Here is a 26,666-nt window from a genome sequence, read left to right on the forward strand (position 1 = left end):
CGGATCGTGACAGTGAAAGACGGCGATGAGTGACTTAGAACGCAGACGAAGTTGAGTTGTAAAAATGATCAGGAGGTAGAGCGTTGAGATTGACCGTTGTTCATTGCATTCGGCTATCGAAAGATCGGCAGGGTTCGCGCTCGAAATTTGAAGAGCTCGAGGTTCAAGATGAACATCAAGTGATCAGGTACCGAGGCTGGCATGAGCTTACTGTGGTGTCAGGCAAAAGTAGTGTACATGACCAGGGGGGTGCGGCACGGAGATTACAGTGCGCTAGGATAAATATAGATAATTCTTTATACATAATTATTATGTAAGCTTCTAGTATTTTGTGTGCCCTCCTTTAGTATCTATTACTACCTAGTATCTATCTTTTATACTATTAATAAGATTCCTGAGAGTCTCCTTAGGAATTATATCCTAGGCTTCCTGTATAATACTACGTAATTAATTATAAGTACGCTGCTTTCCTGTAGGTAGATCTAGGTAATAGGAGGCTATCTAATCCTTTATCTTATTTTATACTGCTTTAATAGGATTAAGATTAGGAAAGAAGGTAGGCTAGTAAATAGGGTATATCCCTCTCTCTCTTAGCTCCTCCTGTGTATAAGTAGCTGCGTAGCTAGGAGCTCTATCTTGTATAAAAGTAAGGGATAGGTATATGCGTAGCTATCTATAAACTAAAGGAACTATCCTCTTACAGTAGCTCTCTTTGTTAATAGACCCCTACTCCTTCTCCTAGAATAAAGATAGTCCTTTTAATATACTAAAGAAGTAGCCTTAGAATATCTACCTATGCTTTTTATATACTTTATTAACTAGATATGTATTATTAAGCTCCTCTTCTACCTAACGTATAACCTACGTCCTTCTGTGCCTCCCTTCTGTTACCTAAGTCTTATTACTTTATAGTATCTCCTACTACTAATCTAGTACCTAATCTACGTAGGCTAAAGCCTACTCTAGGCGAATCTTCTTATTAGTATTAGAGAGAGGAGGTTTAGTAAGGGCTATCTTACGTGTAAATCCTCTCCTACGGAGGGCGTAGCGTATAGGATATTTAGATATACCCTAGTAACTAAAGGGTCCTTAAGTAAGGGTAAGATAGCTTATCTGTTATATAGCCTAGTTTTAGTATACGTAGTATACTAGCTTATTAATCTAATCCCTAGATAACTGTAGTAGCTAGCTAGATCTTTATTATAGAGTACTCTGTTTACTGTTAACTGCGTAGCTAACTTACCTCTTTATATAACCTAAAAAATCTGTAATCTATTAGTACTTATGCCTAGCGTAAGTGAGAGTTTAGTAATTGCGCCTCTAATTATAAGTAAGATAGTAGTGGCGTAGTGTAGATAGGGTGCCCAGTAGCATAATAATAGAGATAATAGAATAATAGATAATAGTAGGAGGGTTAGTTAAAGAGATACAGTAGTAAGAGAAATACTAGATTTAATATAAATTACTATAGTTTAGAATGTAATATTAGCTGGTACCCCTATTTGGAAACTCCGGCGCGCCCCCTGACTCACCCCCTGGTCATGTACACTACTTTTGCCTGACACCACAGTAGCATGGAGAAAGAGGTCGGCGAGGCTATGCCAATTCCTGACTAAGACCGGCAGCTAGAGCTTTTCCCCGCGAGACAGTGCACTGGCCATGGATAGTGCTATGCTGGTGCAAGAACTATTAGTTGAGTGGTCGTGAATAGCGAAGGGAAGGTTCGCAATTGGGACAACCCCACAGAAAACTGTACAAATCTATGTTCTTTCTTATGAATAGGGAGCTCTGGTATTAGGGGACGGTGCTAGATGTCAACCATCAATCAATTGTTTCTCTTCGTATCGCGTGGACATGTAGTTCTGCCAAACATGGAATGTAGAACCGTATATCGATGACCATTGGTGCACCGTATTTAATATTCGCCCAGGGAGATCAGCGCGTCTGTGTTAGGCCAATCGATCGTCAGCAGCGAGACAAACGCAATAGTTTGACTGTCAATCAAATGTTAATGACAGTACACTAATGACTCGAACCTGTGTTCCTACAGCTGTTGTCCTCTGGGACCCAATCTCGCAACAAACCTCAAGCGGCTGATCATGTTAGGTGAGTACGGGCGCAAGTATGGGTTGGCAAAGCTCCAATACAATGCTAATGATGCACCTTAGAGAGCCGATTTCATTCAGTCATCATCTATCCATCTTTGGACGGGTTGATGAAACAGTTCTAAGATGGGCAGCTAATTTTTACTTTTTCAATGCTTGTAATATAAAGAAGCTTGCGTAATACACATGCGAATAAGGCAAAATGCAAAGATGGAAAACCTTCTGAGTGAAGTGAACAGGGCTATACCCTGCGCAGATCAGTAGTAGCCTGTTGACTATATCTTGACAGGGATGATCCCTCTTTGAATATCGATACACTGCGGCAGAACGAGTGATCGGCACGCTCAAGTCTACAGCAAGACGTGACGTTACAAAAACTGCTCGACCCGACGGCGCGCGTTTCAAAATCTCGACAGAGTGATGCCCAAGCGGAGACAGATACCTACTAACAGATCAAAGATTTCGTGGAGTAGTCATTCCTGTAGTTTGGGGTCGACGCCGATTTAGGTCAGGCATCGAGATTTCATAGCTGACAATAGCAGAGGAATGTCATGTCATGATACCAGTGCTAAAGTAGGAGATTAAATGGCAGCGTATTGAGACCATATCTTACGTGTTGACATTCGAAGCTGTTGCTGATGCCCACGCCAAAAGAGGGACGCCGCCCCTGGCATTGGATCTCAACTTGGGTGGGGGTGGCCACAATCTCGACTTCGAAGCCGCGATAGTCGCGCATCAGAGACATATATGCTTGGCCAGGCTGATGTTCTGACTTGCTGGAACCTCCATGCCATTGCGATAACTGCTCGTGATTCGGCTTGAAGTAGGTAAGCGCCATGATCTCCCAATTACGTTCTTCAACATGAGAATGACGTCCAGGGTGGTTAGATTCGGATCTAGGAGTCGCACGCCGGCCGATATCTCCCTACATGTTGGGGGTTATTGGGTGGCTTGTAGTGCGGCAGCTACATGCCGTCCGAACTCGTTGGTTCACCAGTATCGGAACTTTATGGACAAGTCCACCTGCTGGGCCAATGATGTGACTTTGCGGAAATCTACGACCTGGAGGCGTTGACTGCGGGAGCCGGGGAGCTTGTGCCGCTCGGGATGTCGAAACTCTACCACAGTAAGTGGTAAAGCAGTTCGAGCCGCAAGATAATCTTTACCGCATCTGGGGCATGAGAAAGAAACCCAGGCCGAGGGTTCGTGATGAAGCTTATGCAGCCTCACGCCGTAGCGGCACGGGCTCATGCATATGAACGCATGATTGGAACGCACCGAGAGTGTTCAGTAGTGCACGGGCGACGGAAAGTTAGCATCTGTCAAGTTCATCGAGCCCCTCTGTCCACTGTCGTTGTTGCCCACGTACGGGGCAAGAGGGGCCACCGCTGTCTTCGTAACGGCGCCTCTCACATCCGAATCTCACGACTCTGCCGCATGGAGTGTAGTCGACAGTGCCCAACGCTCGAAAGTGAAATGAGGCATGGCTGGCCGGGATCGTTTCCAATCCCCTGACAAGTTGCAGAGCCGAGTGAGCGAATCAGAGAATACTCGCCGGATGCCAAGCTGTAGTGGGTACTAGCGTTAAGCCTTCGGCGGAGGCGCATCCCTGGCTGCATGACCCGGGAGGCTTTGCTCGTACTGGTCGAGGCTTTTCCTGATGTCGGTGGGCATCGGTGGGATCCTCCGGCGCTGCACTGATAATGCTCATGCGATCCTATGCCAAATAACCCTTTCTCTTGTTGGTTTCTCTGTTACCTGCGAGTATCGTATTTCACTCCGTAGGTTTTCTTTTTTACTTTTGCTCGTTTGCTCGTTCGCTCCTTCTTCGCTCTGTCCGCGATCCTGCAACCCCACGCACGCCATACTTTCCGAGTCAGGCCCGATCCTGACCCTTCCTCTGTGTCGCCGGTAGAAACTGTATAGAACAGAAGACAGCGCAGGGGATCAAGGAATAACGCTCGTTAGCGTTCCATACCTCAACCCTGGCCCATTGATCAGACATAGACAGCGTCTGAACTCATCTGCAGTTCTTTGCTCGAGCACACTCCATTTCGCAGCACCTCTACGCAGCAACTTCTTTCCCAGGCGCATTCAGGTTCAGCAGACAGTTTGACATACATCCTGGTTTCTGAGTAAGTGATGCTCTTTTACTCAATCTCATTTCGCTTGCTTCGAGTCAGGACATATACACCGCGTGTTCACGTGTGTGATCTCGAGATATCCATATTATATCTGGACCAATCTGTCTCGCAGCGAACAAGGGTCTTAGCGTTGGTCGAGTCTCCACGGAAGTCCTAGGGTCTCCCAGTCCGTGGCACAAGGCGTTAGCATCTGCTTCGAACACAATAATAACACTGAAGACAGCGAACGACAATCTCATCATCATCATCACCAACAAACGCGTATCGAGCAACTGCCCGTGTAAAGCAATCTCCACAATTCTCAAACACGTGTCGTCAGCCATCGACACCTAGTAATACGGTCCGATTTAACTCAGTTGTTCCGACTCGATGCTTGCGAGGAGCGCCGGCGTAGCTCCGACGCCCAACTAGTGGTGTTTTTCGAGAACAACAACATCCCCACGCCAAGCCCCCGTCCTGCAGTCTCTCTTGTACCGCTATGGCCGACTACATGGTGGACCAGCAAGAGATGGACAGTTACGCTAGTGCAGTGGTTGCGCCGCTGAACATACACAAGACGTCGAACAGTGTATACGGGCATAGTCGCCGGTCATCCTCGAGAGGAACACATTCGCTGCGGTCGCAGTCACAGTCGCAAATCTCCCCGCCATTGACACCAAAAGTCTCGAGTGAGGGGATCGCTCAGCAACTCTCCGAGCAGCCCGTCTTTCATAATTACGTACGCGCATTCTACCACTACAGCCCTACCTCGATAGTCTCCTCTTCAACCGACGAGTCCTCGATCACAGTGGCAATCAACCAAGGAGACGTCATCCTTGTGCACTCAGTTCACCCAAATGGATGGGCAGACGGAACTTTGCTCGCTTCAGGGGCTCGTGGGTGGTTGCCCACAAACTATTGCGAGCCTTACGACCATCCGACCATCCGTAATCTCTTGAATGCCTTGACACATCTATGGGATCTTGTTCGTGACGGCGAGAATGGCGATCTCTTTGCCTTCACGAAGCAGGACTACGTCAGGGGCATGATTGCTGGCATTCGGTTCTTTCTAGTAAGCCTATCCCATTTATATAACGCTCTATAGATCATTGCTTACGATGTATAGGAAAGAACGGGATGTTTATCGAGAGAGTCTCATCTCGTCGTGTCGCATGTTGGCTTGAGGCGGATGCGAAAAGGTCTCCTTGGTGATCTCTCAACGCTTGTGAAAGCTGCCAAAAGTCTACAGGAAACGCTGCAGATAGATGACGCACCGATTCCAGTTTATGAGCACCTGGATGAGTTAGTGCTCAAGTCGTTCAAGCTCGTAACTAGAGCAGTCCATTTTCTCGATATTTGGGCAGCTGATTCGGTGTTGCCATCTTTTGAGCTAGACGATGCCATTGATCAAAGACCTTTGACGCCACCACTTGAGCCTGCTAGTCCTGCAGTGCGACAACGAACATCAAGTCGAATGGACGGATACGGCTCATCGGCACATGAGTTCCAGGCTCCTGTTACACAAGGACCCCTCTCTACGCACGAAGATCTGGACACCGCTACGACTGAGCCACCACGTAATTTCAGCCGACTCTCGTTCGCATTTTCGCTTCCTTCCGAGAAAGATTTCCTCCCATCGCCCTTACAACCTTCACGGCCCCAGAGTGTAGCAAAACGAACCTCTCTCACTCATCGACTGTCATATACCACAAAGTCGCAAGGAGCTCGAAAAGGAAATCTAGCGTCCGAGCGGCTCGTTGCGTCTCAGGACGCATTCGTGGGATTCATCGCCTCATTCATCGGATTACACATGCAGTCACGCTCTTCTGAAGAGCTCGCTCACATCACACAACAATCTGTCATTGCCTGTCGTCAGCTTCTAACCGTTGTCGAGGAGGTGTGGGAGCGCGACTCACGAAGGTCCCAGCAGTTAGAAGAGACTAGGGATACTATGTACGCGCGACTGACTGAGCTCGTACAAGCAACAAAGAACATGTTCAGTAGCTCTGACATGGAAGAGGAAGGGGTGGCTAGGCCTGATTCAAAAAGGCAACTTGTCGATGCTGCCACTAGTTGTGTTAGGTCTGCAGGCGACTGCGTCGCCAAAGCTCGTCTTGTGGTTGAAAGGATAGGCGATTTTGAATTCGAAATGGCCGGTCTGGCATTGTCAGACTTAACCTTCGATCACGCTGGGCGAACTGACCAAGAGGAGGTTTACAGATCTCAATCACCCATGTTGTCGGAGTCACCACTCGAAACCAACAAGCCACTACCCGCTCCCCCGTCCGATGAGCGACAGATGCTACCGCCATTAGTCATCTCTGAATCCAAGCCTTTGCCCGAGGTCCCACAATCCCTGCCTTCAAACACCAACAACAGAATCAGTCTACAACCCACTCCATGTGCTACAATCGCTGAGAGTCCAACAACGATGTCGTTCAACTCTTCGAGATCGTCTCTCCCGACCCTTGCTCAGCATCCTATCCCTGATGTGCTCCCGCCGACAGCATCCGGGTCTCTTGAGAGCCCTTTGAATGTAACTCAAAAGACAATGTCCAAATCTACCCGGAATGACAGTGTCAATGCTTCAACGAACGATTCATGCAGCACATATCCTCTTAGTGTGCCATGTGATAGTGGAAGTATTGTATCATACACATCCACCAGAGCTACTACTCCTGACCACTCCTTGTCAGAAAAGCATAGCTCCCAGACTTTGGTGAGCAGTTTCGGCAGCTCCTCTGAGCTGCGATCTTTGGCAAGCGAGGATATCGCTGCTGGCGAAGAGCACTTGCTGGAAACAACCTATGTGCATGAGCTCATCTATAACAAGGAAGGCCAGATCTCTGGTGGCTCGCTCCCTGCTCTTGTAGAGCAGCTTACCACACACGAGTCTACACCCGATGCTGTGTTCGTTACTACCTTCTATCTTACCTTCCGCCTCTTCGCAACGCCAGTGGACCTGGCGCAATGTCTGATCGATCGATATGACTATATTGGCGACAGCCAATCAATAGGAGTTCCCGTTCGTCTTCGAATCTACAACGTTTTCAAAGGCTGGCTCGAAACTCACTGGTCTGGAGAAAGCGATTCGGACGCACTCGGTGTTATATTTGCTTTCGCTACTGGAAAGCTACAAGCTTCCATGCCTGTTGCTGGCAAACGTCTTGCGGAACTCACCTCAAAGGTTACCGAGGTTAGAGCAGGAGCTCTTGTACCCCGTCTAGTCTCCTCAATTGGCAAGACGGGAGTGTCGAGCACCGTCTTCACATCTGCTGACAGCAATGTTCCGTCTCCGACAATTAGCAGAAGCCAGCTCAATGCCCTGCGGGCCAACAAAGAAGGTCGAGCTCAGTGTAGTATCCTCGACTTCGATCCACTCGAATTGGCAAGACAAATGACTATCATTGAGTCTAAGCTCTTCTGTTCTATTCAACCTGAAGAGCTTCTGGCCTTGGAATGGACTAAGAAAAGTGACTCGAAAGCTGTCAACGTCAAGGCGATGATCTCACTGTCAACTGACTTGGCGAACCTGGTCGCAGACACTATACTCCAACTCGAGGACCCAAAGAAGCGGGCTGCCATAATCAAGCAATGGATCAAGGTTGCAGCCAAGTGCCTGGAGCTGAACAACTACGATTCACTGATGGCCATCATCTGCTCCCTAAATTCATCAATGGTGATGCGCTTGAAGAGGACCTGGGAACTTGTCTCTGGGAAGACCAAGGCTCGCCTTGAAGAGCTCAAAAAAATCACCGATGTTGGACGAAACTACGCCGTGCTGCGTCAGCGCTTGCATAATCATGTCGCCCCGTGTATCCCTTTTGTTGGGATATACTTGACCGATCTTACCTTCATTGACGCTGGGAACGGCACCACGCGTCAACTCCCTGGGGAGTCGGGTCGTGACAACCTCTCAGTCATCAACTTCGACAAGCACATGAAAACCGCCAAGATTATCGGTCAACTACAATCGTTCCAAGTGCCTTATCGCTTGGCTGTTATTCCCGATATGCAAGACTGGATGCAGGCGCAAATCCAGCGGGTCGGCTTAAGTGACGGAGCCAATGTTCAAAGCTACTACCGTCGTTCTCTGATCCTCGAACCAAGAGAACTTCAACCATCCATTAGACATTCACCGTCAGTGGACAACAGCGCTCAGGGCGTGTTTTTCACCGAGAGCCGCACCAACTCCAAGGAAAATTTGTTCGAATTCTTGAACTTCAATTTCTCTACTACCAACCTGAAGGGTTCTTAGATTCTTTTTACATGCGTAATGGTGCGCCTACGTCCTTCGGTCACGTCGGTCAGATCGCGTCAGTATCAACGGCATATGTCATGACGGACAAGATATGTTATCGAATAACAGGAGGCGCCTATCCATCGCCATACTTAATGTTTGCGTTTTCCGTTCGCACACGGACACTTACGATACCAATGCTCAATCTCTTTATTTGCATTTTTGCTTTATACCACTTCTGCGATTTTCTTTCAAAGGCCACTCATCGAGCTAAGCACGGCGTTTATCCACTTTTTCGGGCGTCCATTTCTAGAATGAGACCAGTTGGTCCATGCATCAAGGAGTACCAAAATTAGAGACATGGGATGTAATGGAGTGGCAAGCCAAATGTGCCTTTACTGGCGCGGCGGCCACACGTAAAAGTAGGAGGGAGGAAGACAGGAGAAGCATGATTATTACGTAGTATCTTGTGCTGCATCTGGCACGAGGTGTCGATCTGTTGATAGGTCTCTGAATCAAGGCTATCGTCAACGAATCTGATTCGACTCTACTCTTTATGTTCCCCGTATTGTATCAGTGTGAACCTCCATAACAGCCAAAGGGTGTATCTGCTGCCCAAAATCAAAACACTTCCTTACTCCAATGTCTTGACTATGAATCTGATGCGGCGCTAAGTGAGGGGCACCTGCCCTCAACTTCATGCTTGCCCCTCCAATGTTCACAATCTCCCCTCACATACACACGGCCACAAACCTTCACGATGACCCCACCGAAGTCTTTACTGATCGACGTCCGCTCCCCTGCCGAATTCGCAACTGGTTCGCTCTCACTCGATCTGCGCCCCGCCATCAACATCGAATACCAGCTCATCGATACACTCCCCGCCGTCTACCCAGATGTGAGCAAAGACACCAGCATTACTCTTTACTGCAGAAGTGGGAGACGATCCGATATTGCGCTAAAAACGCTGAAGGCGCTGGGTTACACAAACGCGAGGGATATTGGGGGGCTAGAGGACGCGCGGGCGGTATTGGATAAGGAAACCGTGACCAGGCAATTGGAAGAGGGGATGGAGCAAGAGAGTGATGAGAAGGAAATTGGAAAGACTGGGAAGGAGAATGTGAAGAGTGGAGAGAGGGTTGAGGCGTTTGGGAAGTTGATGGAGGGACTGAGGGCTTTGGACGATTGAATCGGGACCGAGAAAGAGACTGTTCTTACAAGAAAAGGAGTGAGGACACAAGGATCTGTCTGAAGTAAGGCGACTTATGAGCAAAGCTATGTCACTCGCTGTTGGATGGGGGGTTGGAATGGACAACGAATCACGATCACGAAGCAGATGCAATTGGCAGTTTTGGAAACACTGTGCGATGAATGCGTTAAGATTCTACTAAAAGACTTTAATGATACAGGTAAATGTCAAATTCCCTAAACGAGTGTGTAAAGTTGGATCGATGCCTGCTCCATCGCTATGTGTACTCCTGCTAACTCGCTGCCTAGTGTTACAACCTCCCTTCTACTCGTGTCTCAACACCATGATCTATGCTCTAAGCACGGGGGTTTTGACCGTTCTTGGAACCAGACTTCTGTCCTTGCTGGCCCTGCTGTCCTTGCTGGCCCTTTTGGCCTTGCTGGCCGTGTTGAGGAGAAGCAGAGGAGGAGTGAGCAGCAGAAGAAGTCTTGATAGTGGAGGAACGACCCTTGCCCTTGGTGACGGTAGAAGAAGCGACAACTGAAGAGGCTGCGGATGAAACGACAACGGACGAGGCTGCGGATGAAACGACAGTAGTGAGCGTGGAGCCAACAGCTGTGGAGACGGAGGACGAGGCAGCAGCGACGGCGACTGAGGAGGCGCTGCCAGAGGGCGCAACACCGGACATGCCGCCGGAAGGCATCATACCGGAAGGAGCAGATCCACCGCCGCCGCCCATGCCAGAGTCGGCGTTGGCGACGCCACCGTTCGCGGTCAGGGTTGCAGCACCTGTAACGTTCATGGCGTTGGTGGTATCAATGCCAAAAGCGAGCCATCCAAAGACACCCTCAGAGATGTCGTCGCCGAGAAGAACGTACTCAACGACCGGGTCAACAGTTGCAGCCTCCTCACTGAGGATAGAGTCATCTGCGTTGGTGGTGAGTTCCTGGGTGTTGCTGGCATATGGCTCCTGGGTCTCGACAAGAGTGATGAGATCCTGGTCGAAGAATACCTGACCAACATGGGTGACGGTGTTACCGGTAAGTGTATCGTTGGCGAGGACCGTGCTCTCGGCGTTGTGGGACAACACGTGGATGTGAGTAGCACGGCTGGTGTAATGACCAGGGAATACCGACTGCATGACCACCACACCGCTGTCATCCGATTGTGCGATACCACGCAGGAACGTGTTGTTAAGGTTGGACGTGTCGGTGCTATCACCGTTACCGCTGGCGGAAATACCGGAGTACACACCAGTGGAGTTGCAGTGCCACAACTCCAGGTAGATGGAGGGGACGGGCTCGCACGTGTTGACATCGATGAGCTGGATGTTGAGTGTAAGGGGAACACCCTCTTGATCCTCGGACATGTCTTCGCGAACGTACTCGCCAGACACGTAGTAAGGGCCCTGGGTAACCTCTGGGGTCAAGATGCAGGACGCATTGCCCGAGAACAGAGTATCGGGGTCGGTGTCGGCGGTGATGCCAGTCATGTTGGACAAGTGGCTGGTGGCGAGCACAGAGTCAACATCGCGGGCACGGAGGAAGGGCTTCGAGGCTTCGATGGACCTCTTTGCGCGCAGCTTCTCAACCGCAGCACTGCGGCGCTGGTGCATAGCAATGTCGTTGCCACGTGCCTTGAGCTTGTCGGCGCAGTGGGCGAGGGAGCGCTTGTGCGAGTCCAGGTAAGACCTGCGTTCGGCCATATCCTTCGCGTGCTGCTCAGGGCTCTCGCCAGGATGAGCAATGGAGGGCTGCATGAGCATAGCAGCGCCCATAAGGGTGGAGATGATAGCAGACTTCATGTTGAGTTGGTAGCGATTGAAGAAGTGGATAAAATAAGAAGTGTTGAAGAAGTGAATGTAGCTGGTACTGAAGAAGTGAATGGAACTGTTGTTGATGAGGATGATATTTTGAAGAGCAGCTGTATGCTCCTTTATATCATTACCTTCTAGTGAGCATTGTTTTGTTGGCCTTCTTGAGACCTGACGTTTGTGACAGGGCTTAGTGCCCTTGGTTGAGGCTTGTTCAGTCGTCACCAAGCATACGCAAGTAGATGAAATCTCCCGGCTTGGCAGGACGCCGGCAGTGCAGGACGTTAGGCTAGTAGTATGATGATATCCTGGATTGGGTGTTGTCGGTGTCTTTGTGGATTGTTTACCGCAATGCAGAATTGACCTCTAGTTGCACAAGAAATGGAAGCGCATCAATAGCACAAAGCGACCTCCCTCTCCGCAACACCCAATTCTCCAAGATGAACTCCAGATCCCACTAACTCTCTCAAACCACCAAGCGGTATACCAAGCACTCCGCCCTAAACAAAACACCCCTCCGCACGGTCTGGTTTCGTTTCAAACAGCCTTGCATCCCCAACATTCCACCAACGCACATCATTCCCCCCGTACCAATCACAAGCCCGCAATTCCCAAGCAAGCGTTGCAACACCAGAGTCGTCTTCACGATCTAGAGTGCCACGCGTCGCCACACCACGCACGTACGCGTCGCAACAACGTGCGCACACGCGTTTTGTCTTGGCACACGTGCCCCGTTGAGGAAAGGTCACCCGAAGTTGAACCCTCTTCTCCAATCGGTAGGCTCCTGATTACGCGTCGGGCCGTCTTTCTTCTGGAAAGTTTACCGTGTTGAGCAAATCTCCGTACGGTCGCTGTGCAGCAATTCAGCAGTCCAGCAATCAAATGGGCGGTATAGCGTCATGACAATGGGCATGTTACGTGGAAGGGGGGCGGGGGCGGGAGATGTGCATGTGTGGCAGTGGGTGAGTGACGAGTCGAGGCGAGGAATGCTGTTGATTTTTGGCGAGAAGATGGTGGTGCGGCGACAGCCGTTTCGGAGGCTTTTCCAAGAAATCGTTCGAGTGGTTTTCTGGGAAGCGTGCTGGAGTTCAGGTAGGGGTTCCGGGAGTCAACGTACACGAAGTCAACTGGTGCTGTGCTCTTGATTGCGTAGTGTTGACGCATATTTCACCGTCGAGCATACAACGAGCTGTGCTTCAAGAGCTACAGCAAGGGAGCCCACAACTGTGTCATCCTTCTCTTCTCTTTGCTTCCAAAGCGTGCACCTAGTGTCTTCATATCTTGTGTCCCATGAGCCTTCGAACAGTTTCCATCAGCTGCCCAAGTTGATTCAGAGGACCATACTATGAACACGGCTGGAGTACAATTCCTCTTCGTTCATTGACGCCACAAGACGTCAGCAGCAAGACTAAACGCATCGTATCAGCCAGCTGGACAGATGCACAGCAGTATACCCTTCGAAAACGCAGCAGGCATGGCAAGACTTGGCCTTGAACAGAACATACAATCATAATGATATACTACCCACATAATCTCCAGCCATGAGGGACGGACAATGACGCGGTGCTTCTACAACCCAACTCTTGCTGTCATCCATCCACCCAGTCAATCAGTCACGCAGCACAAACCGTCCATCCGCTTACCCTCGGCGCAACAACCTGTACGATGTCTTCGCCCTCGCCCCCGCGTCGTGCCACGCGAGCCTCGATTGCCATGCCCTACCTACTGATCGGTGTGACGCCTGTGCAGGATCGCCGGAGCATAGGTAGCGTGCTGGATGGAGGAGCGGGATGAATGAACCGGTAAGCATGCGAGCGCGTGCTTATGGGAAGATCGGTGAGTGATGGATGGATGGATGATGGTGTTTGGGGGGCGGGTGTGGGATCGCGATGCGGTGGTGTGATGTGTGTCTGACCTGATGGGAGAGCGTTGGATGTTAATGGTACGGTGTATTGGGGGTATAGTGTAGAATGTATGAAAGCGGTAGGAACGAACGTACTGCAGGGTCAACACATCACCAAACATAGTATCAATGTGATGTGCAGACGGGTATCGAGAACAGGGGGTTCCATCCCATTGCATGCTGTGACACTACCACCGAAAAAGCCCTAATCTAAATGGCCAGATTACCCCTCCCCACTCCATCTATCATGCAAATGCAACACTCGACGTTGCTAAGAAAAGAACACAGGCCCAAAGCCCGCTCAATCACCCTCGCTTCCACCTTCCCACTCACACCCCCCCCCCAAACATAAAAGGTATATCATCCAATCATCATTATCGATATCATCATCGGCCCCCCTTCCATCCAAACCAACCCAATCGAACCCCTCCCTTCAACCCAACCATGCAACGCGAAAACCGTAAAAGATGATAATAGATAATCCATAGATACAAGTGTGATAGAGGAAAAAATTACAGGTAGGTGATCAGACACGCCGCGTTTTGGAGGAAACAAGTCGCCCGGCGAATGCAAAGAATCCAAGCTTTACCACGGCCAGCAAAGAACGCCCAGCGCCCGTATGCCTTGAACAAAAAAAGGGGGAACGAACTGAGGTATAGGACAGAGAGTGTATTCGTACAGGAGAAAACTTCTCGGGGGATATGCGATAGTTGTACATGTAAACATAGTGATCGACAATGAGAGCGTTTTCATGTCGATGAAGTAGCTATTGTGGTTCGGGGGTGTGCGGATCGGTAGACACATCAGATGGAGAGACCTTCTTGACAGTGCCGTTGCTTCCGCTGCGCGCTGAGCGGCGACGACTGTGCACAAGTCCTTTGTGGACGGTGGAGTGGGCGCGTTTAGATTCTGAGGCGGATTCGCCCCTGCGCGACTGTGGCGCAGGCTTCCTCCTTCCGATGAACAGCCCGCCATCGTCGTCGCTCTCGTCGTCTTCTTCACTCTCCACGGCATGATCTCCATCATAGCCATCAGCGTCTTCGACGGGGATTTCAAAGGGGTTCATGTTCATGTGAATGGAATCGGCTGATGCAGGAGACATCATGTTGGAGAGATAACCCAAGGAGGCACACTCATCTAGTACAGACGACCCAGCTGATGCTACAGACGGAATCGAAGGGTGTGACGTAGATTGTGACATGGGCGTAAATTGTTCTTCTGACGAACAGAAAGCCAACCCTCTTTCTTGTCCACCGACAGGGCTATTCTCGGAGGACGGATCGTGTCGGCCCATGTATTCTTCGCGATGGAAGTACATTTCATCGTCAGGGCTTGGAGGGCACGCTATCTGACTGAGGGACGAAGGAGGTCGTTGGTAGGTCGTCGAAATAGATCGCTCGTGGCTCAAGTTCTCTTCCCTAACTCTCCGTCGGTAGAATTCGTCCTTTGCCCGACTAAATCGATCGTCTGAGTTTTGGCGAGCGAAAGGCCCGGGGACGGACGGTCTTCTGCCTCCTGCAGCCTGAGACCCTTGAGTAGACGTCACAGACGCTGCTGGCGGATACCAATACTCTTTATTCGTGTTTGAAGGAATGTCCAGTGCAGGTCCAACCTCAAGGTCGTTTGCGGTGGCCCAGTTTCTATGTAGGCGAGACGAAAGAGACGACACTGAAGACTGCCGCGACGTCGTATCAAGAGGATCAAGCGAACGAGAATCTGAGAAAGATGGCGAAACACCCCGAGCGATAGGTGATAGTTCCTTCAAGGCGTCTGGTTGGTCGACATGACCTGAAGCAACAGTAGTACTTAACGCAAGACTCGGTACGCAGTGACTGTCATCGTCACCTCCAGCAAGTCTATCAATAGATCTCGCTCGATTGTGGTCTCGTGGAATTTTCAATTTGTCTTTGCTTCTCATACTGTTGACTACACGTCGTGGCATACCTCCAAACAAGCCACCCAAAGAGGAACCACCGGGAGTATCTAAAGCCAGTGGAGTGCCAGGAAGAGCCAGAGGAAGATTCGGCGAGTTGGATCGACCCGGAAGAACATCCGTCTGTCGGATCGTGTGCACTGACGAATAGGCTCGGTCTTGCAGTTGTGGCCGATAGCTTTCCATGCCCTGCAACGGGGACGCGGTACGCGAGTTTGGGCTGTCAAAGTACCTGTTTCGTTCCCTAGCTTCCGGACTTGCGGTGACACTCTGTGAAAGGGGGTGCTCTGACTCGCGTGATCGGCTCAACACTTCGAGAATTGTGCCAGGCACCAGGCTTCCCCGTCGTCCGTCCTGGCTGATGGTGCTGCTTGAAGAAGTCGCGCTGATGGAAGGGGTTGCCTCTTGATTGGTAGCGGAACTCTGAGCGCGACGTCGTGATCCAGAGCCACGAGTGAAGCTCTTGGTAACAAAGTTGGATGCCTTCTTGAACGTCGAACGTATTTGTTCTGCAAATCCAATGGCAGGAACGACAGCACTCTCAAGGTCATTTTTAGAAATCTCAATTTTACGTCCATCGTTTTGTCTGCCAGGATTATCATCAATCCACTTGTTGATATCGTAGTCTGATAGTCCCTGGAGAACCCAGGGATGAAGCTTGATCTCTGGAACTGTGATTCGATGTCGGGGATCCTTCATCAGCATGCGCCGCAAGAGATTACGAAGGTTGTCGTCCACTTCCTCATATTCAAGGTTATATGGAGCTCTCTTGTCGCTGATCATTGATTGACTGTTACGTCCGTGTGAGTTCGGCCGCGAACTAGAATGTTCAGCCACAGGTTTGAGTCGGTATCTCGAAATGTGAGGCTCGTCTTCGCTGATGGTCTTCATCAGGGTAAATGGGTTCGTGTCGTGGAAAGGTACGCGACCATAGATAAGACAATAAAGCGTTACTCCCAGAGCCCAGATGTCGATGCTGCCATCTATCTGGGGAGGATCCACATCCAACTCAGTGCGGCAGAGCTCGGGGGCGTAGAAGGCTGGGGTACCCACTGTCTTTGCCAATTCAATGGCTTCATCTACTTCCTGGTAATCAGACTCGGATTGGTCACCGTTGCTCTCCTCTGTCTTTTGACGCCCCAGATACGAAACTCCGAAATCAGATATTTTGATCTCGTGGTTCCTGGTAACGAGAAGATTGGCAGGTTTGATATCGCGATGGATGACTTGTTCGTAGTGAAGGTACTCGATGCCCAAGACTGTGTCCTTGAACGCTTGGCGAGCATAGTCGATCGGCATCAAGGGAACGTAACGGAAGTGCTCGGGTATATCCTCCTCCATATCCGAAGTATGCGAGGAATTGCTTCCTGTGACACTTGGTGTACGTCCCCGCATAAAATCCGTGTTGTATGCACCGTACATGGTGCCCTCTAGCTCTCGAGTAAGACTGCGTACTTCTGGCCAAGTGTCGGTGGTGGATGTTTGAGAACGAAAGGCGGTTTCCATGTTGTCCGCGTGACGATTGGAAGCGTTGTGCCACTCGTCAAACTGGGTATAGCTTAGGGGACGCTCCTCTCCATGGGCAGAGCTTCGACCTGTTTCAGAATGTTCGTCGTCAGACTCACCGCCAAATTCAAAGCTCCAAGGCTCGTTTCCTGTGGGACTCTGGCGGCGGAGGCGTGCCTCTTTGGCTCTGCGACGTTGTTGACGGACGAGATTATGGTGCCCGTGCCTGACGATCCTTTCATCCTCACGGTCTGCACTGTCGTCGTCGAAGATGCCCTGGGATTCTCGTTTGATGCGACGCCATTCAACCAGACATACCTCCCTGGTACCTTCTGTTCTCCACTTGACTTCACCCAGCTCGACATGCTCGAGTACGATATAGACCTTTTTCTTACCAGGGTCGTCTATGACCTCGAGCAAGCTCACGATATGGGGGTGGCGCGCTTTCTTGAGAATGGCAATTTCACGCTTGATCTTGTCCTCGTGGTTGGTGTTGTTCTTGCCCAAGCGTTTCCGTTTCCCGAACCGGTCTACAATCTTGATGGCCACGTATCTCTCCGATTCGCAGTCTTTTCCTAGCTTGACTTTGCCGTGCACACCTCGCCCCAGTTCGTCGATGATCTCGTATTGGTTGACCATTTTGCGTCCGGAGACAGGGTCAGACTGCACGTCAGCAAGGTGTGTCTCCTTGGGGGGTTGCCTGTGGGTGTGGTGCAGCCAGGGACTAGAATAGAGGCCGTCGTTGCGGTGCTCTACATTGCGGGGACGACGCTTGTGAGGATCAAAGAGGCCGGGACTGTTGGTGGGGGAGTTGCCAGCGGATCGAGGGGCTGACTCCATGATGTCGCGATGGTGGTCACGAGGGAGGCCGAAGGTGGGGATTCCCGAGAGCGAAGTGGTAGCCGTGTGGGCGGGGTGCGAGCTCCGCGAACGGAGGATGGGCGGAACATGCGAGGTTGGGTACTGCTGGAGGTGGAGCGCGGCATAGGACTGGTTGGGGTAGACGGGTCCATCCCGCGGCTGCTGTGAGGCCGCCGTAGACGTGTAGCCGTGCTCGGCGAGGTGGGCTCGTACTGTCGCGGTGCTGGCCGTGGACGCGCTGGAGACGTCGCGCTGGAAGAGGGGGCGGTCGGGGTGGGTTGCCAGGGCAAAGCTGTGCTCGCCCTCCTCGGGGATGCTGAGGGAGACGACGGAGGCGCTCACCGTGGGGGACGGGTGACACGATGCAGGCGCCGAGCGGGGGATCGTCGACGACAGGACACGGATGGGCTGCGGCGAGAAGTAGCTGGGCTCAGGGTCCAGGGCGTGCATGTGCGAGAGCAGGCCGGCCGTGACCGTCTCTGACGTCGGGGGCAGCGGCACCTCGGAGCGCGGGGTGCTGTCCTCGGGGGCGGGGCCGTGGCTCTTGCCCGGCGTGTCGTCGTCCATGGCGACGCAGGGTCGTTCGTGTTGGTTCAGCCAGAGCGTGCAACCATGTCAACCGTTCAGCAATGTCAACTGTTCAGCAGAGGGGTCGCATCCTGCTCCGGGGCAGGCTCAGGCGGTGTCACGGCGACGGCGATGGCGCGGCGTTGTTCTGCTGCTCACGGCGCGTGGTGGTGACGGCAGTAATACGGGTCGAGGGTCGAGGGTTGTGGGTCGAGGTCGAGGGTTGTGACCGTGGCCGTGGCCGCGATGTTAAACGGCGCCCAGTTGCTAGTTGAGAGGTGATCGACGGCCGCGCTTTCCGCATCGGGCAGCGATTGGCAGCGTTTTGGCAGCGTTTTGGTGGGACCAAATGACGCTTGGCCGGTTCAGATGTCCAGGGTGCAGCGTGCAGGGTGGAGAGAGGCCGAGATGCGAGCACCCAGCGACGGCAATCTCTACAGCGGCGACTCTCCACGGCGGGCAACTCTTCACTTGGGCGCGGCCGTTGCTCAACGTGCTGCTGAAGGTCCTCGACTCTGCCCTGCCCTCAGATGTTCACGCAGCGGGTGGCCACACGCATCGGGCATGGCTGCCTTTCGCGTGTGGGTCCTCTAGCGCAGTGTTTCTCAAACACCCTTGTCCCAACTCTCAACACCTTCTTTGTGGCGCGCTGAGTGCGCCCATCACATCGCCAAGCTGGAGAAGGCTTCCGTGTCCCTGAGGATCAGCAGCATGTGCTGGAATCTCGCAGCGTTGACTGTTGGGGCTACGGCTAGCGAGCGCCTGCACCGCCTAGCTGCCTAGCTGAAGACTGCTTCGGAGATGCTGCATCTGCACGGGAGGAGCAACGACATACAACGTACGGTGGGTGTATATCCAAGGTGGATCTGGGAGGGGGTGGCTGGACGCTGCACCTCTTATTCGTTACATGCAGTAACGTAAGCAGATTAATTTGACAGCAGAACATCTTGGCTGTGGCTGCTGGCTTGCATATGCAGGCTCCACCTTGGATATACACCCACCGTACGTTGTATATCGTTGTCATCCGCGATAAGAGCAGAAAATAGCAGCCTCTAAAACCCGTAGTTGATCCCATAGTTGCTCCCAAGCCCAGAACACCGACATCATCATACGTCGTCGTGCTAAGTCCAATGCTGACGCTGACGCTGACTCTGACCCTCGCTTCCCCAGATTTCCCGTCCTTTTGTTTCTTCGTTCCCGCTTGTGCACAAATGGTATCTCGCCTCGCGCTATCCTATGTGCATCGTCACGAACCGTCACGAACCGCCACCCGCAAACAGGGTGGTGACCCTGCCGTCGCCGGTTGCGAGTGAACCACCTGTAGCCCACTAGACGATTCCATCGCATGTGTGTCAAGCCCGACGGTGCCTGGCACAGCGAGCGGCGTGCAATTACTCAACCAATACATGTACCGCCTATCGTGAGCATCACGGGCCTCGACGGCATGGTCACACTGCACTGCATGCAGGGCACCGTGTCAGAACCGACAGACGAACCCGAGTCTAAACTGCCTGAACACCGGCCAGAATCATCGTGAACTACCCAATCCAGCTAGATTCAATTCTTCAACAACTTCAATTTTCTGCACTTCTTATGCAAACGTACTGGCGCATGACAAACCATGTCCGCCCGTGCATGTGCCAAGCCGGCTAGATTCAACCTCCAGGTTTCCCATCGTCACCTCAGCAGTGAATCTGACTCTCTGCTCGTCTGTCCTGCCTTCCCCCGGTCACCCGTCGCTTGTGCTCGACTTCCGCGGCCTTTATCTGGTTCCAATGCCGTCCACCAACGACTCCGCGAGAGCCACGGGTCCGAGTGCGAGTAGTGGTCCTCCACCAAGAACACTGTCCAACAGCTATCGTGACTCGACGCTAGGTGTCTTCTCGCTGCTGCTAGCGTTCCGCATCGTGAACGCACTGACGCTGCGCACCTTTTTCCAGCCAGACGAGTACTTCCAATCTCTCGAGCCAGCCTGGCAGCTTGCCTTTGGCGAGTCCAGCAATGCCTGGATCACTTGGGTAAGTGCACCTCGACGGCGTTTTGCCTCTCCGCAATCGGGTACTAGGCTCACAATGCCTAGGAGTGGAGAACGCAATTGCGATCCTCCTTGCACCCAGCGCTCTTTGCGGCAATTTATCGAGTTGCTGCAGGACTGGCAGACCTTTGTGGCTTGACTCCACCAATCAAAGCAGAACTACTCGTGGTGACGCCAAAGGTTACCCAGGCTGTATTCGCAGCGCTGTTGGATTGCTACACCTGGAAGCTTGCGGGAAAAGTACACGGCCGTGGCAGCCGTGCCGCCCTTGCTACTGTAGGCGACCGTCCCGCCATTTCATGCCTCGTCATCAATCTCTAATTTTTGCTCTTGCATAATTTTAGCTTGCGTTGTCGGTATGCAGCCCCTGGCAATGGTTCTGCTCGACACGAACCCTGTCGAACTGTCTTGAGACTACCCTTACATCGATTGCTCTTTATCACTGGCCTTGGTATTGGCATAGTAATGTAAGCGGTCGAGATTCCAAAAAGGTTGAGTTGCTCGTTACAGACGAGCAGGACTTCGGTCCGCTCACAGGGTATGTTGAACGATTCAAACTTTGCGCTTCCTTTCACAGCGGCATATAATTTAGGCTTATGCTTGTGCAGGCTACGTTTATCGCTGCTACTGGCAGCGCTTGCATGTGTACTGCGACCCACTAATGCCCTGATTTGGTTATCCGTATCCGCCCCAACGCTATGGCAAGCCTCAAATCGGCTGCGGTATGTATGCTTCCGCGAAGCCTTGGTCTGCGGGTAAGTGATGTGCAGCCGCTGTACCTTCTCCTAGTTTGTGTCGAAGTATACCAAGCTCTACACTACTCTGTATCTGGACGGTCATCAGACAAATATAATACTGACAATACTAGTTCCGCTGTCCTTGCATGCTCAGCTACATCGGATAGACTTTACTACGGCGTCTGGACCCTACCGCCCGTGCAATTTCTGTACTTTAACATCGCCCAGTCGTTGGCTGTGTTCTATGGCAAGAACAGACCAGACTATTACTTCACAGAAGGGCTACCATTGCTGCTCACTACAGCCGTGCCCTTTGCTATCGTAGGACTATGGCATGCACTAAAGGGAAGCCTCTCGAGAGACCCAAACGTTGCTGTCAAATCGAGTGGTCAGTCGTCAACACCTGAACGTGCGATTCAGCATCAGACGCAGCAAGTGATCCTGTCACGTCTGGCATGGACATCTCTCACCATGACCATAACCCTAAGCCTCATCTCCCACAAAGAAGTCCGCTTCCTGTACCCCATTCTCCCTTTTCTACACATCCTCTCCGCCCAACCACTCGCTGCCTTCCTCCCCCGCTCAGCCCCAACATCCCACAAAGCCACCATCTTCTCCCTCCTCACCATCAACCTACTCCTCGCCGGCTACACATCCCAGATCCACCAACGCGGCGTAATCGACGTCCTATCCCACCTCCGCCACAAACACGAACTCCGCCACAACCTCGCAGCCAGCACACAGGGCACACAACCCTCCAACACAACAGTAGCCTTCCTCATGCCCTGCCACTCCACCCCCTGGCGCTCCCACCTCGTCCACCCCTCCATCTCCGCATGGGCCCTCACCTGCGAGCCCCCGCTCAACATGCCCCTCTCAGACCGCGCCACCTACCTCGACGAAGCAGACCAATTCTACATCAAGCCCGGCCCCACCGCCTGGCTGCGCGCCAACATGGAGGACGTGCAGACCGTGGCGTCGGGCGGCTCGCGCTCCGGCCAGCACTGGGCTAGACAGGATCCGAAGTTCAAAAGAGCTTATAGGCGCGAGTGGCCACAGAATCTGGTCTTTTTTGCCCAGTTGGAGGGCGAGTTGGGAGAGTATTTGAGCGCGAGTAGGTATAGGGAGTGTTGGAGGGGGTTTAATAGTCATTTTCATGATGATTCGAGGAGGGTTGGGGATGTAGTTGTTTGGTGCTTGGATGAGGCGTGAGTGGTGCGTGTGTGTACCATGGTGTTATGGTTGGTGTGGTGCGGTTGATATTTAGGGCATTCACAAATCGTGTGAGATTGTCAAGATATTGCTCAACGCACCGATAACTGTGCTAGACAAAAATATAGTAGACATAGGTATAAAACTTAGAAAAGAGCCTTGGAAGCCACGCTCAAAAGCCACGCCGCATCCTGCCACCCATTGAGTTCCTGCGCCGGGACATCCACCGTGCTCGGCCGACCCGCCTCGTCCGTCTTCTCCTGCAGACTCTGCGCCGAAGCAGCAGCAATAGCCTCCCTCTCCATCTTCCTCCGCTTCGCCTCCACTTCCCTCCGCAACTTCAATTCCTCTTTCGTCATGTCCGCAATGCTCGGCACACGATGATCCTCTTCTTCGTCCTCGGACGCCTCTTCATCCTCATCCACGTCGAACAGCGACCATCCGATCAGCTTGTCCACCCAGCTTCCCAAGCCAAACCCGCGGTCCCGCGCTAGACGTGCGACTTCCTCCTCGTCGTCGAGGTTGTCTTCATCTGCGGACACGAAGTCCGGCTCGATGAGCGAGGAGTCCAAGTCAGAAATGTCGAGGCTCTGACGCCCGCTCGCAGGCAGAGACGACATGAGCAGGTCGGCGCGGCTGCCTACGCGCGAACCGCGGCGACTCTGGCGTGCGCTGGGGGCGCGACTCCCCATACGACTTGTGATGCGACTCCCCACTCTCGACATGCGAGGAGAGAAGGTGGGGAAGTCGAAGTCTGTCATGTGTTCGCCGGAGAGCAGCGCCATGTGTCGAGCATCGTGGGAGTGGTGCTCGTCGTCGTCCTGCACTAGGCTTGTCGAGCTCTCTCTGCGCACAAGCCAGCCTTGTCCTTTTGATTCGCGTGTTTCACCTGCAATGGCGAGGCCGGCCCTGTGGAACCACTCGTCGTTTGCCTCGGTGGTGTGGTGGCGGACTAGAGGCGCGCGCAGAGGTAAGGGCGCTGTGTGTTTCCGTGTGTGGTGTTTCTTTTCTCCACTGTCTTCTACCTGATCTGCAAAGCTGACTCCTGCGTGCAAAGTATTGGTGCTCTTGGCTTTGGGTATTTCGCCGTCGCCTCGTACTTCACGCCCGGAGGAGACAAAGTACCCATCATACGCGAACTTGGTTGCCCTGTGTCGCGAGTTGCTGCGGCTCTGGCTCAGGCTGAGTATTCCAGGCGTTGTCGGGGCTGACTTTTGTGCAATGTACGAGGTACGTGGCGTGTGGGCGGTGGCTGCATTGGGCGAGGGCGGTGTCGAGGCGTCGAGTGGGTACTTTGAGCTGAGAGGTGCGAGGGATAGGTTGTGGAGATTGGGGTACGAGCGCCGTGTGGAAGAGCGTGAGCGGGCGCGAGAAGAGTCCATTGGAGTGATAGGTGAAGTTGCCTGAGGAGCAACCGTTGTTACTATAAACCCAATAGATTGATGGTGGAGAGACCGAGGTCTGACTAGCTTTCGTGATTGACTGCTGTGGGGACGGGAGGGTCAGGCAACATGTGGTTAGCGGACGATCGATCGAGCTGGCACGTGAAAGGCAGCACACTGTGGCATGTTCTCACCACATCTGTTCAAGCCTGATGGGACGAACGAGCCGAAACGTCAGAAACCTGGCTGAGCTGAATGTGCGGAACGCCCGGGAGACGTTGTTTGACTCTTGTGTTCAACGGCTACGTGGCATACAAACGTAGGGAGGCATCGGAATCATTCCGACGGCCAGAAATGAAGCCTTGGCCCTGGACCAACGTTGTGCTCGGCCTGCGATGGACGCGAACTTAAGACTCCGGCTAACTCCGACTACGACTCAGCCATGGCGGGGTGGTCGATGTCGAGCAAGATTGAGGCAAAGCTTCTTAGCGTCGCCTGTGCTTTTTGTGAATGTAAGCCCTTGTACACATGAGGCGTAAGCATTCGTCGAGCAAACCAGGCTCGTTTGTCCACGACGCTTCGCGGTGAGCACTTCAGGAAACATACTTGTCGTAGGTCTGCCTATTCTCGATGACCAAGGCCTCATTTTTTAGCGCAATTACGTCACGCAACCCAGAGGTGCGACTGCCGTTTTAGGCAACGCGCCGCATAATTCCCAGCGATCTAGTGGAAGCCGACCCTAGACGACCTCTTCTCCACGAGACTCCACACCAACACTTATATTCACCCAGGGACCCGCCTCCAGCGTGACACGGTCTGGCGCTCTCTTCGCTACCGCCTCCAGCGCTCTCCCACAGCGATTTTGCGTCTCCTGCAAACAAACCTTTACAACACTATCCTCCTCACGCCATGAATATTGCCTCTTTGCAGTTTTACCGCAAGAAGCACTCACAATGTCGTCTTTAGCCCCAAGGTGATCGAAGTAAGTTGACAAATGTCTCGTTCCTCATGGGTCGTTTCCTATCAATATTACGTTGCGAGACAATGCTTCATGTACAATGTCGGGGTCGGGACGACTTGCCCGCGTCAACCGCCGGTTCACATCAACTAGCGTGTGGGAAAGAGGAACCACCCATAATTTTCCCATATCGTCAAGTTGACTAACTGTACAAAAAGGCAGCCTCGCTGTCGAACTCCGCCCGGCATCCTGTTTCCCTTACATTTCCCACAATCCCATCCGACGACAGCCTAAACAGGCGCAATTTCGACTATCACCTCCTATTCCGCACACACAAACACCTATCTCCGACCTTGAATCGCAACAAACTTTTGAGATTATCCGACGCAACCGGTCAGACTCCGGAACTGAAGTAAGCAGACGTTGCTATCGTAGCTATTCCAAGCCTGACCTTGCTGTGTAGCGCGCAGCAAACGGACAGCTCGAAACACTAAGACTTTCAACAAACACGCACTACTCGGAAACATCAACTACACAAAATATCCCATAATGTCTACTTCAAACGAAAACTCAGATGCACCCGCTGGCCAGGGCGACTATGAAACCAAGTACGAGCAGATTGCCGAATATCTCCAAAGTATCGGACTTTCTGTGAGCGAGCAGCTCACTCATCACGCGGCTTCAACCAATCATGAGGATCTTCCCCACGACTCTGCAGATTGCGCGAGATGCTGCATGCCAAAATCATCAGGCACAGTCACACCTACTAAACCTGCTTCCGAACGCCTATGCTCTCTCATCCCACCGCCCAACTACGGCGCCGTTATCCCCGACGCTATCTACCGTAGCAGCTACCCCCAGGAGAAGAACTACGAGTTCCTCAAAAATCTCAAAATTAAGAGCATCTTAACCCTCGTCCCTGAGCCCATCTCTCCCGAGTACCAGGCCTTCATGGACGGCGCTGGGATTCAGCACTTTCACGCTCACATCAAAGCCAACAAGGAGGGCAAAGTCCGCGTCGAATCTTGCGAGATGTCGCGAGCCCTACGCTTGATCATGGACCGCACCAACCACCCCATTCTCATACACTGCAACAAGGGCAAGCACCGCACTGGCTGCACAGTTGCCTGTTTTAGGCGCTTTCTCGGCACAAGGGTGGAGGACATTCGCGAGGAGTACCATACCTACGCGGGTGTCAAAGCCCGATTTCTCGACGAGGTGTTCTTTGAAAATTTCGACCTCAACCTCGTCATGTGGATGGCTCGCCAGGAAGGTTGGGCCAAGCCTGAAGCCGATATTACGCTTCTGTCACCTCCGGATTCCCCGCTCACTTCTGCAGTTGGTGCCTGCGTGGTCACTACTACACATCTTGAGTAGGAGCGCTTCTCTCATCCTCATCTCCGCATTCTTGGTGTTTCTATGAATCCGGAGGTGCATGTTTTGAGAGGATGATGATTTTCTATTGTTTCCTTTTTGTCAGGGCGGAATTCGCGGTCATAGCGATTAACAGCATCAGCATACATTGGGTTCAGGGTCAAGGCGTTAGAGGGCAAGATAACCATGTGGGCACCGGCGAGTGCGCACTTTAGTCTATTAGACTGGTCTCCTCTTCTCCATCGGGTCGGGTGGCTATTATCCATGGGCGCACTTCATGTGTCGTCTTTTTCTACTATTTTGCATAGGTATAGGCATGGGCATAGGCAGGCTGGGGACTGGGTGGTTTGCTTTGTTATCACCACTCGAACTTGTCGTCTGGTGTTTTCTTTGTTATCCATCATCTGTGTACCAACCAATATACTCCACTCCATGGGGACACATGTGTATGCTTACGACGATCGCTTTTCATAAGAGATTGGTGGCTATAAATAACATGCTCGTCTACCTCCACTATACTTCATTTGAAATTGGACCCTGGTGAAATCAGCCTACCCAAGAGAATTGTACAGTGATGTGAGACAACAACAACGCATATAAGGACAAGCCTAGAGGTCGACATGGGCATCCTATTCACATACAGCCCTCCCCACAAACCGAGCAATTGTTCAAATCGTATGACACGCTAGAATACAGTGCGCACACCTCAACTCCTAACTCCCAACTCC

The 26,666-nt window shown here is 52.2% G+C and overlaps 9 protein-coding genes across 9 annotated transcripts; 6 read left to right on the forward strand and 3 right to left on the reverse strand.

Annotated features, from left to right (window-relative positions):
• Window positions 1-4,490: 4,490 nt before the first annotated feature.
• P153DRAFT_62681 (ras guanine-nucleotide exchange protein-like protein) lies at window positions 4,491-8,976 on the forward strand. Its single transcript, XM_033673307.1, has 2 exons — window positions 4,491-5,300; window positions 5,355-8,976. The coding sequence occupies exons 1-2, from the start codon at window positions 4,728-4,730 to the stop codon at window positions 8,484-8,486; spliced, it is 3,705 nt and encodes a 1,234-aa protein (XP_033521655.1). The 5' UTR covers window positions 4,491-4,727; the 3' UTR covers window positions 8,487-8,976.
• A 252-nt stretch (window positions 8,977-9,228) lies between these two features.
• P153DRAFT_387814 (uncharacterized protein) lies at window positions 9,229-9,657 on the forward strand (the record flags this gene model as incomplete). Its single annotated transcript, XM_033670688.1, has 1 exon — window positions 9,229-9,657. The coding sequence occupies one exon, from the start codon at window positions 9,229-9,231 to the stop codon at window positions 9,655-9,657; it is 429 nt and encodes a 142-aa protein (XP_033521656.1).
• A 105-nt stretch (window positions 9,658-9,762) lies between these two features.
• On the forward strand, window positions 9,763-10,277 carry P153DRAFT_62803 (uncharacterized protein). The gene has a single exon (XM_033673308.1). It carries the CDS (start codon window positions 9,869-9,871, stop codon window positions 10,199-10,201), a length of 333 nt encoding a protein of 110 aa, XP_033521657.1. The 5' UTR covers window positions 9,763-9,868; the 3' UTR covers window positions 10,202-10,277.
• Window positions 10,278-10,342: 65 nt separating this feature from the next.
• P153DRAFT_256615 (extracellular dioxygenase) lies at window positions 10,343-11,431 on the reverse strand (the record flags this gene model as incomplete). Its single annotated transcript, XM_033662780.1, has 1 exon — window positions 10,343-11,431. A coding segment is annotated over one exon (1,089 nt), but the record flags the coding sequence as incomplete, so codon positions are not given.
• Window positions 11,432-14,139: 2,708 nt separating this feature from the next.
• Window positions 14,140-18,240, reverse strand: P153DRAFT_295911 (kinase-like protein; the record flags this gene model as incomplete). The annotated part of the gene is made up of 1 exon (XM_033664059.1): window positions 14,140-18,240. The coding sequence occupies one exon, from the start codon at window positions 18,238-18,240 to the stop codon at window positions 14,140-14,142; it is 4,101 nt and encodes a 1,366-aa protein (XP_033521659.1).
• A 1,656-nt stretch (window positions 18,241-19,896) lies between these two features.
• P153DRAFT_63068 (glycosyltransferase family 22 protein) lies at window positions 19,897-22,297 on the forward strand. The gene is made up of 6 exons (XM_033673309.1): window positions 19,897-20,061; window positions 20,116-20,258; window positions 20,321-20,551; window positions 20,620-20,813; window positions 20,884-20,997; window positions 21,144-22,297. Exons 1-6 carry the CDS (start codon window positions 20,016-20,018, stop codon window positions 22,222-22,224), a joined length of 1,809 nt encoding a protein of 602 aa, XP_033521660.1. The 5' UTR covers window positions 19,897-20,015; the 3' UTR covers window positions 22,225-22,297.
• On the reverse strand, window positions 22,294-23,890 carry P153DRAFT_368585 (uncharacterized protein). The gene has a single exon (XM_033668546.1). It carries the CDS (start codon window positions 23,604-23,606, stop codon window positions 22,371-22,373), a length of 1,236 nt encoding a protein of 411 aa, XP_033521661.1. The 5' UTR covers window positions 23,607-23,890; the 3' UTR covers window positions 22,294-22,370.
• A 1,223-nt stretch (window positions 23,891-25,113) lies between these two features.
• P153DRAFT_295414 (tyrosine-protein phosphatase-like protein SIW14) lies at window positions 25,114-25,941 on the forward strand (the record flags this gene model as incomplete). Its single annotated transcript, XM_033664027.1, has 1 exon — window positions 25,114-25,941. One exon carries the CDS (start codon window positions 25,114-25,116, stop codon window positions 25,939-25,941), a length of 828 nt encoding a protein of 275 aa, XP_033521662.1.
• Window positions 25,942-26,033: 92 nt separating this feature from the next.
• P153DRAFT_63093 (uncharacterized protein) lies at window positions 26,034-26,557 on the forward strand. Its single transcript, XM_033673310.1, has one exon. It carries the CDS (start codon window positions 26,125-26,127, stop codon window positions 26,410-26,412), a length of 288 nt encoding a protein of 95 aa, XP_033521663.1. The 5' UTR covers window positions 26,034-26,124; the 3' UTR covers window positions 26,413-26,557.
• Window positions 26,558-26,666: the final 109 nt, after the last annotated feature.

This window comes from Dothidotthia symphoricarpi (genome assembly GCF_010015815.1).
Source record: "Dothidotthia symphoricarpi CBS 119687 unplaced genomic scaffold P153scaffold_15, whole genome shotgun sequence".
NCBI classification, from domain to species: domain Eukaryota; kingdom Fungi; phylum Ascomycota; class Dothideomycetes; order Pleosporales; family Dothidotthiaceae; genus Dothidotthia; species Dothidotthia symphoricarpi.

What these genes read in the sequence shown, in the direction of transcription:
- P153DRAFT_63093 (XM_033673310.1), top strand. Translation starts at nt 26,125, where the DNA reads ATGTGGGCACCGGCGAGTGCGCACTTTAGTCTATTAGACTGGTCTCCT.
- P153DRAFT_62681 (XM_033673307.1), top strand. Translation starts at nt 4,728, where the DNA reads ATGGCCGACTACATGGTGGACCAGCAAGAGATGGACAGTTACGCTAGT. An exon ending in CTGGCATTCGGTTCTTTCTA is followed by an intron (nt 5,301 to 5,354) that starts GTAAGCCTATCC and finishes TACGATGTATAG; the next exon opens with GAAAGAACGGGATGTTTATC.
- P153DRAFT_62803 (XM_033673308.1), top strand. Translation starts at nt 9,869, where the DNA reads ATGATACAGGTAAATGTCAAATTCCCTAAACGAGTGTGTAAAGTTGGA.
- P153DRAFT_63068 (XM_033673309.1), top strand. Translation starts at nt 20,016, where the DNA reads ATGCCGTCCACCAACGACTCCGCGAGAGCCACGGGTCCGAGTGCGA. An exon ending in GCAATGCCTGGATCACTTGG is followed by an intron (nt 20,259 to 20,320) that starts GTAAGTGCACCT and finishes CACAATGCCTAG; the next exon opens with GAGTGGAGAACGCAATTGCG. An exon ending in GCCGTGCCGCCCTTGCTACT is followed by an intron (nt 20,552 to 20,619) that starts GTAGGCGACCGT and finishes GCATAATTTTAG; the next exon opens with CTTGCGTTGTCGGTATGCAG.
- P153DRAFT_368585 (XM_033668546.1), bottom strand. Translation starts at nt 23,606, where the DNA reads ATGGACTCTTCTCGCGCCCGCTCACGCTCTTCCACACGGCGCTCGTAC.